The sequence below is a fragment of the Hipposideros armiger genome, unplaced genomic scaffold (genome assembly GCF_001890085.2).
Source record: "Hipposideros armiger isolate ML-2016 unplaced genomic scaffold, ASM189008v1 scaffold_46, whole genome shotgun sequence".
Classification (NCBI taxonomy): Eukaryota; Metazoa; Chordata; class Mammalia; order Chiroptera; family Hipposideridae; genus Hipposideros; species Hipposideros armiger.
The window spans coordinates 5346944-5360560 of record NW_017731396.1 but is presented as its reverse complement, the minus strand read 5'-3'; the positions used below and the strand labels follow the sequence as shown (position 1 = coordinate 5360560).

Genomic DNA, 13617 nt, shown 5'->3' with positions numbered 1-13617 from the left:
CGCCTTCATGCTCTTTTCCATACACAGCACCCACCAGCTAACTATGACCCTGACTTCAAAACACAAAGATATTATTTGCCTGTTTTTGGGCCGGCCAAGTGGAGCGATGGTTAAGAACTGGCGTGGGACGCCAGAGGGCCCCAGTTCGGATCCCACATATGAGGACCAGTGACACTGCCCTCTATAGCTAAGATGCTGAACAACAGCTCAACCTGGAGCTGGGCTGCCGGGAGGCGACAGCGACGGCACAGGCTGCAGCCCCTGTGGCAGTGGTTGCCATGGGCTACTGTATGTAGCCAGAAGCCAGCGTGAGCAGCCAGCAGCCGCCCTGAGCGGCCATCCAGAAGCCAGCGACTGATCTGCCTCGCCTGGGAAGAGCACAATGATGGTGCCAACTTGGGCCAGTGAAGCAACGTCCTCCACAACTAGACTGAAGAACAAAACGACAGCAACTTGTCTGTTCCCCTTCCCCCGATTCCCAAGCACTGTTCCCTTCCCCCCAATACCCCAATAAAAATCTTTAAAAAAAAAAAAAAGATTTGCCTGTTTTTAAACTTTACATAAAAGGAACCATACAGTATTAGACACTTTTGTGTCCACTCAACATTATGCTTGATTAAACAGTCTACATGATATTCCATTTTGATTCAAACTAGATCCCTAGGTTTCATTTTGTTTATTTTGGATTTTTTTCAGCTTAAATTCCATTTGCATCCAAAGAAATCAACACCTCAATGTTCAATGTATAATCAATTCTAGTTTCTAGGTCATTTTTCAGTTCAAGTCCCCAATTCCTAATAATAATGAGGAACGTTTGTAAATAAAAAGGAAAAATGTTTTATTTCACCTAAAACTTCATAAATCACAAAAGTTCTTGATCTTTTATGTTTAAATTTATCTTCATGTAAAATTTCACACTATTTTTTATAAAAGAAGCAACATAGATATAACACACTTGAAAATCCTTATTTTTTATTTTTCCCCTGTTTGTGATGGAGATTTCTGTTCTTCTAAGAATAATATCTAGGATAAATGGGAAGGAGAGTCAAATAAAATTATCAGTTGATATGACAGAATACAAGAAATGGAGAACAAGCTTACTTAATAGGCATTTTTTTAAAGAACATGTTTCTTTATCGAAATAGCATGCAAAACTGATATGCCAAAATGAAAAAATAGCTCCCAGTAATTTGAATTTAATTTTTTGACTGTTTCACCTGTTCAGGAATAAAGGGGACCTTGTATCTAACTGAAAATAGTGCATACACTGTTGGTGAGAATGTAAACTGGTTGCAGCCACTATGGAAAACGGTAGGAAGGTCCTCGAAAAAATAAAAACACAACTACCATATGATCCTGCAAGTCCCATTTCTGTGTATATAGCTGAAGGAAACGAAATCACTGTCTCAAAAAGATATCTGCACCCCTAAGTTTACTGCAGCATTATTTACAATGGCCAAGACATGGAAATAACCGATGTCCATCAAGGGATGAATGAATAAAGAAAACGTGGTAAATATATATAATGTAGCATTATTCAGCCATAAAAAAAAAAGAAGGAAATCCTGCCATTTGCAACACCATGAATGAACCGAAGGCATTATACTAAGTGAAAAAGTCGGACAGAGAAAGATAAATACTGTATGATATCACTTACATATGAAATCTAAAAACACCAAACTCTAGAAACAGAGAAGCAATTTAGTGGTTGTAGGAGGAGAAAAATGGGTGAAGATAGTCAAAGGGTACAAACTTCCAGTTATAAGATGAGTAAGCTCTGGGGATGTAATGTACAGCATGGTGACTGTAATTGGCAATAATGCACTGTATATTTGAAAGTTAAGAGAGTAAATCTTAACACATTGAGGATGGAGTATTTAAATGTATAGATGCAAATCTGCATCACCAGTCTACAATGTGTTCAAGTTCTCACCATACAAGAAAAAAATTTAACTACATGAGCTTATGGATGCTTGTGGCAATCATTTTGCAATATATACATATATAAAATCACTACATTGTATCATCTTAAACAATGTCCTTTGTCAACTGTATCACAATAAAGCTGGGCGGGGGAGAAAATAGTGGAAAGAAATTAATATGCTACCCACAGCAAACTTTAGAAATCAATATGCTATGCTAAAGACGCCCCAAAGGGAAATATGGCTGCACACAGCTGTGTAATAAATCAATTTGTTACCGTGACAGTCATCTCAAAAGCAGAGTAATGGTTGATAGACAACAAAGGAGTCAGATTAGACACAGGGGCAATATATAACAGAGCCCACAAAGTTTCTGCTTTGTTTTGTTTTATTTTAGAACAAGTCTGTTAAGTCATTCATTGGGAAATAAATGATTCAAGATAGACTTCCAGAAGAATTATTCGAATTTGACATCATTAATCAGTCAATAGGTTTTTTAATGATTTTCAGAAATTTATTTACTCAACAAATATTATGCACACTATGTGTAACTATTGTCATAGATGCCAGGAATAAAAAGGAAAAAAAAAGTTGCTGCTTTATGGAGGAGATATTATCTTAAAATAATAACAGAAAAAAGTAGTAAATTATTACCATTATAAGTGCTGGAAGAAAAGATACATTATAGCGCCATGACAGTGTCTGTTAAAGAAGTCTGGGTAGCCTGGGAGAAGAAAGGCACTGACACTGGAATGGCGAGCTGACGAAAGGACAAAGAGAAAGTAAGTGTGTCTGTGTGGGTCTGAGTGAGCAGTCCACCAGCCCGCCGCCACAGCAAGTGCAAAGGCCATGAGGCAGGAGGTAACATAGGCAGTGAAACTAACTGTCAGTCAATCCAGTATGCTGAGCTCCTATGGGCAGAACAAAGGTTACTCCGGAGATAAGGAACTGGGGCAAGAAAGGGCTGGTTGTGACATGCATGAGGTTAAACCTTAGCTAGTGATCAATTCTAAATAATACCTAATTTGTCAATAAAACCGCAATCTTCTCAGACCAAATAATCTGATTTGTTCCCCTAGGACAGGGAAATACAGCTATATAATCGTCTATTTTTGTCCTCACAGTATCACTCGCTGCTGGACTCATTCTTAATGACATTTTGAGTTATCCATATTTTACACTTAATCTGAGTATTAAAACTAATTCAGAAGAGCACAAAGCAAAATAATAACAACCTGTGCTTTATATCCAAAAGAAACAAATGAGCATGAAAGATCTACCATTCGACATCTAATAATACACTGAACAAATCCCTTATGATGTCCCATCGAGTTCTTACCTAACCATTCACATACAACTAGGTCTACTGAATCTCTGCAGTTGGGTGAGGCTAACAATTTTTCATCACTAACAAAAGATGTTATTGTAGTACTCTGCACCAAGAAAGAAAAAGACCAGAAAGGAAACCAAAGGAAAGAAAAACAAATCAAGTCCCACCTGGGAATCTAACCTACTTCTGATTCTCCAGTTTAGGCTAACCTAAAGAACAGGCAATATGTAACAATCCTCCATTTATAAAGAAGCTAGCTTTTAGGAGAAAGCAACCAAGTCATTTAGCTTCAAAAGCACCACCCAAAAATAAAAGAAACCACTGAGGAGGTCAAAGACAGTCTCCTTTCAGAGTCAGGCATCCGCTGGCCCTGGCAGGGTGTGAAGCCCAGGTCACAGCGGCAGCACATCACCCACCCAAGCACAAGGGGATCACCCACCCAAGCACAAGGGGTCATGCTCTGAGCACCACAGAAAACTTTCAAACGATTTCAGTCTCTGCATGTCCTTTGTAACATATTTAGCATCCAGAGAGAGCCTATCGGTTCCACATTTCACAAGGGTCCTCATTTCTTCCCCAAACACTTTAAGAGCCTAGTGTTTTATAAATCAGCCCTTAGCTACCTGCCTCTACACACTCTTCTAAACATCAAGCAGGAAGGATTTCCTATCATCCTGTACAAGGTCAATATGAATAAATGTGCACATTCCCAAACTAGTTTTCTCAAAACTAGTTTTACTTAAGGAGATACTCAGAAAAAACAGAAAGCTATAGTCCCATAAATGTGGGAAAAGGCAGGGTATTTTTACTGTTAAAGAGGTTTCCTTCACTGCAGGACTTCTCAGAGTCATTAATTATGAATCTCTCATGAGAGAGGCAGTATGTGCAGCATTCCCCACATATATTTGACTATAAATGTTTTGGGAAGAATCGCCTCTGACACGGGAGTAGCGTTTCACTGAGAAAGGCTGGCCTTCTGTCCCGCACAGAGCAGCCAGCCTGATCACATCACCACACTGAATTATTATGTATCAAGAGAAAAAGATAACAAATAATACCTTTTACCATACCATCTGTATAGAAAGGAGTTAACACATTCTGTTCCTTTCTCATGATCTAGAACTAAATAGGTCGGAAGCAAGCAACTTGTGGTGACTCTATGATGAGCTATTCTGCAGTGACTAAGAAATTCTTACTGTCCAATACCTAAGTCTGAATCAGACATGGATGGGACTGTAACCTGCACTTAATCTCTACAGCAGAGCTCTAACCTTGCTACAACCTCGACTTTGATACTTTTATATCACAAAGTTATCTTCTCAATCATCAACCAAGAAACTGCAGTTATGAATACAAATTTACCTGTGTAAGTTCTAATACCACTATCTTTTGAAACTCAAAACTAATTCCTATAGGGGGGAGAGGGGATCTGGTACTTTTTGCGAAGTTCAGAACAGTTACATACTCCTCAGTAAAAAACTGTACCAGGTTAATGACAACAAAACATCAAACTGGGAGACTTTTAATCTGTTAATTACAGCTCATATGAAATTCATGTCATTCCTCAGCACTCTGAGTCATTCAAACAAAATGATTTTAGCTAGTTTCACTGACTCCTATAAGAAAAGTATCTTAATATACACAATATATCAAATGAAAAAGGAAGATTGTGCATGTGCCCCAGAGGTTCTGAATCTCGCGTTCCTGGGCATCTCGTCTAAAAACTGGGTCTGTCTCGCTCTGAACAGTGATAGAAACCTCAGTACACTGAGTGAGCATCATATATTTTCTGAGAAACAAAGCAGGTTAGTTGGCTTCATCTATTATCATTGATCAGAGAGCCTGAAGCTCAATTCTTTAAGAAAAGGAAGTTATTGGGAGAAATAAACCATAGTCTGAAGGCCATTAAAAATACCTCTCTGGCTTCCAGTCACTCCTGGAGCCAGAGGAGTGAAATGTAAAATTTCTTGCTTCCAAGAATCTTAAGGTTTACCTGTCCCACTGGAGTCACTACATCGTAATTTGCGGTGAAGATAAAAAGCAAGGAGGAAGTCACAAGATGGGAACTACTGAACAGATGGGGAAGGGAGAGAAGCAGCAGCCAGAGCAAACAAGGAAGCACTGACAGATGCACAAACCGGGACAGAAGACCATGTTGAGTGAAGCAGACACAGGCAAGAAGGGAATAAGCCCCACGGGAAGAAAGGGAGTGCACGTGTTCCCTCCCTTGAGTGTGTCTGCCCAAACTACCGTCTACAGTGGGGGCCCGCGCCTCCTTTGCAGGTGAAGAGGTACATAAACAATGCAACAGCGTCTCCGCCACAAACACTGCAGCGCCCCGAATAGAGTGCCCCTCACCTCCTGGCCTGTAGACAACGTCGTCCTCAGTAATGTACGATGTTATCTCGCCAGTGTCTGTCCTCTCATAACGGGATTTTTTTTTCGGTGGTTTCTTTTTATTCTTCTTTGTGGACTCCTCTGTGGTGGCACTATTGTTGTCATTGTCCTCATCGTCACTGTGGTCACTCTCGGCGTAATTTTTGGCTCCTCCTTCCAAGGTACAGCTCCTGCGTGGCCGCGAGCTCTCACTCTCTCTTGCTTTATCTCTTTTCTCTCTCTCTCGGTCCCGATCTCGGTCCCGGTCCTTCTCTTTGTCTTTGTCTTTGTCAGCTGTCATGATTCGCCACGTGCCTTCTTCTGTCCTCTCACGGCTAGGCCTCCGTGAAAGGTAGACAGTAAGCCTGGGCTTCAGTCTTCTGAATTTCTCACTCAATTCCAGGGAAAATCCAACCACTCCAACAACCCCAACGTTTCAAAACTGCTGGGAGAGAAAAAAAGAGAGAGAAATTGATTTTACTTCAACACTTGCTCATATTTTCTTCTTCAAATAATGTTTTGTTAAATGAATTTCTCACTCATGCTTTAGCCCTAAAAACTTCTCACAAGCTATAGGGGAAAAAGTACAAGTGATAAAAAATTGAAATATATACAGTTTTGGCCTCAGCTAGCATATGGTTTGGGGTTTTCTACCACACCAATAATAAAAAATGTCTGAATGCATAAGAATAAACCATACTTTCTGTTCACCAATTGTTTTCTCCTTTTTAAGAAAAAAGTGTACCCTAGTAGACAACATATAATGGGTATAATTATACAAAAGGTGCTTCATAACCATAAAATTAATTTAAAAGGGAAAGAACCTGTAGTAAAAACTATTTCTATCTGAAAAATAATAATTTGGATAGCCTTGGAAAATGTCCCAGGATGTCGCATGGTGTTACTATCCTCGGAAGACTCTTTCTAGCCACTTCTCAAGTTTCCAGAGCTCCTCCCAAAAATAAACATAAGAGCTGACACAAATGAAAGTGACAATTCCAAAGGAAGGTTCTTTTGCATTTGATTACATTTGTTCACATCTTCTAAGTCTACTATTCTAGTTATTTTCCAGGGTAAATGGTTTCTCTAAAGATATATTATCTCTGCCTTAACAAAACATAACAGCTGCCAAAAACAACCTTCCATCTTCAGGGAATATTAGGTGGTTTTTACATTCTTCCAAATTTCCACTGTTTATAGCTTCCCTCATAAACTCCTCCCTAGAACTAAACCCAACAAGGAACGTATGAAGTTGTTAAGAGATTAAAATGAGAAGAGCGAATTCCAAACTCCAACCCAACACAATTCTAATAAAAATTTTATAGGAGGGAAAATACCGTTTTGTTTACCAGTCAGTTTTGGAACAGTCATAATAAGCTGTAATTTATCTTTTGCAATCTTTTATCCTCTTCCCCAGTATCTCATCTAATTTGTTCAACAATCCGTACCAAACATTGTATATGTGCCAGGTGTTCGGAACCAAAGATATAATGATGGAAAAACTCATGGTTCCTTGCCCTCAATGCTCTAATGCAAAAAAAGGAGACAAACGATCAATATGAGAACCATCTGTTTCTCATGTTACGAGGGCCAGATAGGAAACAACATATGCAAACAAACAAAAGATTGGTCCTCTTTACTTTGACAACAGCAAACAAATCAGTTTGCAATTATATGCCTCAGAAGCAGAGGAAATTCTCATCGGTAATGCCAAAACCATAACAATGATCATATACTTTCTTCAAAGCTCATAGGTCAAACCTGATACCAGAAAAGACCTACCCATAAAGCACTTCAAATATCCTTAGGCATTCAGGAAAATAAAAATTGTTAACAACAGGCTTTGGGAGCTAGACTGATGAAGAAGCAATAATGCTGACAATCTATAAGCCAAGTCAGAAAGATGAAAGCGTGTAGCACAAACCGAGATTACTTCCTTCCACATAGGAAATATGCTTTCAGATAGGATTTCAATTTTCTAAACATATTTCAAGAAAATGAAAAATTATTCTAGTGCCTGCAAAACTTCTGCCTAGATGAATCATCTGTTAAACAGACAGTAATAAACTCCCAAGTCCCTGTAGGCCACTGGTGTTAGCAATTGAAAATACGGAAAGAGACATATTACTTTCCCCACCGAGCTTAAGTTTAGAGCATGAACAAGCCAATCATGCAAGAAAAAAAAAACTATCAGCTAACACAGTTGTTAAAAACCATTCCTCTGACATTGAAAACATACCCAGGTCTACTGGGAATCTAAAAAGAACAAGAAACTTAGGCTGAAAAGCTCTCAGATGCAGTTCAGGACAGACACACTTCTGATTAATTTAAGAAAAAGATCGTTCTTTCTAGGGTTAACAAGATATCTGTTCCAGAAAATTGTGTAAAAATATTATTTTAGCACTCAAAAAGGAAGATAGATCCAAACTGTGCATTCAACACTCCTCCCTAAAAAATCATACACCGTGTTTCTATTTACAAAGAAATCTGAGTTGTTTCTGCAAAGAGTGAGCAAGAAAGAAAAATTCAAGAAACAAAAGAGAAGGCATTGACATGATGTCTGTGTGTTTATGTGTGTCCAACTTTCAGATAACTAAGAACACTGATAATCCAAAGCAAAAGTCAATCCAATTACCATTTACATTTGGCTATTATATATAGCTCGGTGGGAATATATATTTTTTCCTCTGCATTTATTATAGTAATTATAATTTTTCTGAGTCTCATTATGCAATGACCAACACACAACAATGTGACATTTGAGAAAAGGGACGCAGAGAGGAACCAGATGGCACTGAGAAGGGGAGTTGTTACTTTACTAGATCAGTTTACTAGAAATGATCTACAAAGCAGACAATACAACAACAGCATCTTTATAACAAGGAGCTTACAGATCAGGTCCCTGCTACCATCTCTTTTGATCCTTTCTCTCAACAAGTCAGTGAAGTACCAGACAGAAGTCACCATTCCACTTGACAGACTACAGAAGGGAAACTGAGGTCACCGGCACCAGGCCACACAGCCACTGATTCTGAGGCAGATCTTCCACAGGTGAATCCCATCAGACTGTTCATAACCTGCTCCTCAGGTTAGAGCCCGTGCCGCCCGAGTCACCAGCTCTGCATAGGTGCCAACTTTTCCCACATGTATCCATGCTGCTAATTCAGACAGAAAGATTTAGGAAACATTCACTTTGCCCTCTCCTTCCAAAAAAGAACATAGTTTTCTCCAGCAAGAAAGACAAAAATAATGCAAGTATCTCTGTTGATCCAGTGCTCAACCCAGTTGAACAGGAAACATGGTATCAGATACTTTAATTAACAAATAACAAAAGGAAGAAAATCTAATTTAGAACACATTTCAGAGTCACAATCTTCATCTATTCATTGAACCAAGGTCAGCCGGATATGAATTACTGCTCCAGGTGAAAGGAAAAGAGCAAAGAACCACACACAAACTTCCCGGCCCTCCTGGAGCTGATTTCTGGGGTGGAGAAAGACCATAAACAAATGATAATAAAGTTAAGTCCTCACTTCATATCTTCGATAGGTTCTCAGACCTGCAGCAAAACAACACATAATGAAACCAATTTTATTATAGGCTAATTGATAAAAACAAGAGTTAAGTTCCTGTTGTATCTCATCAACCTGATAATGAAATGGCACTGAATGGAACTATGTCATTCAAGGACCTGCCACACGTGTGCGTGCACACATGCGCACAGACACACACACACACACACACACACACACACACACACACATGAAAAGATCTTAAATGGAAAATTTAATGGGAGCAGGGAGTGTGGGCAGACTGCAATTTTAAACGATGGTCAAGGAAGGCCTCCCTACAATGGCTTCGCCCCTAAGGGTGTTAAGAGGGGAAGGCATGGGGACTTATGAAAGACCATTGCAGCAGAGAGAAAAGCAGGTGCAAACGTCCAGAGGCAGGAGTGAGCAGGGCACACGCAAGACCCAGGAGGCCAGAGGGGCTGCAGTGGCATGAGGAAGAGGGAGAGTGGTTGGATATGAGTTCAGAGAGGTAAAGAGGGGCTGGGTCCTGCCGAGCTTTATGGACCAGAGAAAGGACTTAGGCCTTTACTCAAGGGTGGGGAAGTGCTGCAGCGATCCCCGTTGCAGAAAAAGACATGAGCTGACTTCTGTTGAAGCTCACTCTGGCTGCTGATAGAAAAACCTGAAGTGATGCAGCACGAAGACTGGTGAGGGAAGAGGCTCGTTTCAATACCCCAGGTAACAGGGGACAGCAGCTGGGTGGACCAGGGGGATAGCATTAGCGAAGGAGATAAGTCTTACTTTTTTATTTTTAAGGTAAGAGTCAAACAGGCTGTGCTGACAAACTGGGGAGGTGTGGTGTGACCAAGGAGTCAAGGACAACTCTAAGGGCTCTGATATGAGCAACTATTGGGTTGTTGGAAAAGTTATGATGCATTTTTGCAACAAAAAATGTAGAAAGAATATGTCATGACTTTTCCAACAACCCAATAGATGGATGAAGCTGATATTACACAAGTTTGGGGGGAAAGGTTAGCGGCTCAGGTATGAGCATGTTAAGTTTAAGAAGCCTATAAAAACCACATAAAGATTTTAAGTAGGCAGAGGTCCAAGCTGGAGATAAAATTTTAGTTTTTAATTTAGTTTGTAAGGACATAAGATTGAGTGAGATCACCAAGGAAATGAGTGTAAATAATTTTTCTGATAAAAAATTTAAAACCCACAAAAACATGTATTACTCATGCTTGAGTGAAAAGGATATTCAAAAGACTTGCAAATTACACATTTCCAAAAGCAATACCCCCAGAACCCATAAAAAAGTACATTCCTCTCACTCGTTTCCAGATTTATCAGATTGTACTTCATCATTTTATCTGAATAGAGAAAATGTGGTCAGCTAGCTTACTTTCACTTTAATCTAATTGGGGTCAAAGACCTCCAACACAGTCATTAATCCAGAAATATTCATCATTACCCCAGGTACCTTCACCTCTCCAAACATCATCTGTCTCTTCAAAACGAAGCCAACCACCACCTCAAACACCTCACACTCCTTATCAGAATAGATTCGGATCAACTATGAAAACTTCCATCACGCTCAGGGTCCTGGCCTCATTTATGACCACCACTTCCTGTCACTATTTAACCTGTCCCTGGAGATTTAGCCCCATGATACAGCTGGGCTGGGAGACTGGGCTGAGAAGCCCAACTCCCAACTTCTTGGCACTGCCATGTGCTGCACTGCCCTGCACGAATCATTCGGCCTCTCTGAGGACAGTAACTAGCGACTTCACAGAGCTGCTGTGAGAATGTGGTTAACTGAGCATACCGTATGTAAATATACTTAAAGATTGCTAAGTTCTTTACAAATGTAAACCATCAACACCATATTCTTAGATGCATAATATGTATATTCTTATTACCCGCTACAGTAGATAATGCCCAACAGTCTAGTGTGCTACGCAAGATATCAACAGAGCCGAACATCATCCCCACTTTCAAGAGGTTCTCTTGGATCACGTAAAATTGACTTATCCATAAAAACTTGCCCCTCCCTCCTCAGTTCCCAATCCTTGAGTTTCTAATCATCTCACGAGCTCAAACCAGATTCTGCACAACTCTTGACTATCACCCCAAACGCAGTCCAATGAACTCTTCCTCATTCAACCACAGCAAGAAATATTTATGTCTGTCGAATGCCTGACCACATACCAGGCATTCTGCTCAGCTCTTAGGGTTCGCCGATCACAACCCAAATACAGGCATACCTCGGAGGGATTGCATATTCGGGTCCAGACCCCACAGTAAAGCAACTATCACAATAAAGTGAGTCATAATATTTTTGCTTGTTGAAGGCCTAGCCTTTAATTTGTAAAAATCACATCTGTCGCATGCAATAAAAGTGAGGTAGGCCTGTATCTCTAAAATGTATCCATTATTCCAACTGAAAAGTAAATTGCCTATTTCAAGCCACATCATCTTTCACACAGATTAATATAACTGCCTTCTAACTGGCCTCTGTGACTACACAATTGTTTATTTTTGCCTCCTTCCCGGTCATTTTCCAATGAAGCCAGCCAGCATTCTGACACTCCACCACTTTTTTGAAACAGCTTTATTATTCACACACCATACAATTCACCATTTAAAGTACAATTCGTTGCCCACCATTCCTTTTCAAAGGTTACAGAAACCTTCATGTCCTGACCGCCCCTTCACCTCTCCAGCCCCTCCTCCACCACTCCGGCGTGCTCCAGCCACCTCCAACACTCCTTCAGTCTCTGGAGCCCATCTACTGGGCTGTCAGAAAAGTCATGACGCATTTTTGCAATGAAAAACATAGAAAAAACACGTCATGACTTTTCCGACAACCCAATCGTTGTAACCCTCATCCTCTCCCCTCTGTCTGCGTAATTCTACACACCCTCAGGGCGTCCAACTCCAGTAAGTCTCAGACCCACAGTCCAGCCTCTCATTGTTGCCCATTCTGCCTGTACAGAAGCTCTCATCAATCCCATTATCGTTCTCTGTGATTGACTTGTGTCACTTCTCCACTAACTGACAAGGACCACAGCTATCATATTCACTGAAGCCATTCCCACTAAAGCAGTTTCCTGTCTGTATCAAATCCACTAGACCAGGGGTTGGCAAACTGCGGCTCGCCAGCCACATGTGGCTCTTTGGGAACGTTCCATCTCAAAAGTTTGCCGACCCCTGTAAGAGCCAATCCTGTCCCTCACAACAATTTAAAAATTATTCAAAAGCCATAAATATATTTTTACAAATAAGGAAAATTTTAAATAATATTGGGTTGTCGGAAAAGTCATGACGTATTTTTTCTATGCAGAAATACGTCATGACTTTTCCGACAACCCAATATTATAAATGAAACTATGACAGTTTTGATTTTCAATTTTCCTTCAGAGCCACATGTATGTACCCAAAGAGCCATGTGTGGCTCGCGAGCTGCAGTTTGCCAACCCCTGGCGGCTCTTCCATCTCAAAAGTTTGCCGACCCCTGCATTAGAGAGTTTTCATTCTCATTATCATTGGCCTATTCAACATCACCTGACAGGGCTGACCACACACCCTCCTTCTGGAAAGGCTCTTTTCCTCTGGCTCTCCTGACAAGGTCCTCTCTTGGGTCTACCTAACTGCTCCTCCATCCCCAGCGGGCCAACCAGTGTAAGAGTTCTTTGGGGTGCTGTCCATAGCCCTCCTTTTTCATCCTAGTAATTCTCATACATGTCCGTCACCCCACAAGTACGATGTACACACAGGTGACATCCACAAACACCTATGTCTACCAAAATTCTCCTGTGGAGCCAGATGCCTGTGAAAACTGCCCACCTGAAGTCTCCTCTTGGATATCTCAAAGGTGCCTCAGAGTGTCCAAACCAAAGGCACACTCTGGCTCCAAATGAGTCCCTCTTCTAGATGGTCTCACGGGGTGACTGGAGCCCCTGCCCATTCTGCTATGCAAGCTGGACACCTGAGCAGCATCTTTACTGCCTCCTTTCTCTTTCACCCTGTTATCAACAACTTCTGTCATTATTACATTATAAATTTCTCTCGAACGCATCTATTTCAGAACACCTCCAACACACAACTTTAGTTAAAGCTACCAGTATGGCTTTTCTGGACCACTTCAATTAATTGGCTTCTCCTTAAATCCAACTCCTCTGGAACCATTACAATTCTCTTTCTACACTGTAGCCAGGGTGCTCTTTCCAAAAGCTAATGTGATTGTCAATCTTCACCTTAAAATATTCAGTGACTTGCCACTTCTGACAGCTAAAAACCCAAATCCACACCATGATCTCTAGGCCCTGACCTTTTCACCTGGCCTCCTTCGCCCCACTCTCCTGCACTCTATGCCCGAAACACTATCCTCCCCCATGTCAACTGGTCAACATAATTCTCCAAGTAAATCCACCAAAAGAAACTGTTTATTCGGGATAAAGAAAAAGAAATAAAG

At 40.6% G+C, this 13617-nt stretch overlaps 1 protein-coding gene across 4 annotated transcripts in view; it reads right to left on the bottom strand.

Annotated features, from left to right (window-relative positions):
* The window catches only part of RERE (arginine-glutamic acid dipeptide repeats), a 404790-nt gene that overhangs the window by 243034 nt on the left and 148139 nt on the right, over nucleotides 1–13617 (bottom strand). For 3 of the 4 annotated variants that reach the window (XM_019639725.1, XM_019639722.1, XM_019639724.1), the window contains exon 2: nucleotides 5611–6073. In XM_019639725.1, coding sequence (XP_019495270.1) covers nucleotides 5611–5929 — 319 coding nt within the window. In that variant the 5' untranslated portion in view covers nucleotides 5930–6073. The remainder of the gene's footprint in view (nucleotides 1–5610; nucleotides 6074–13617) is intronic. The other variant, XM_019639723.1, reaches the window with a different exon arrangement.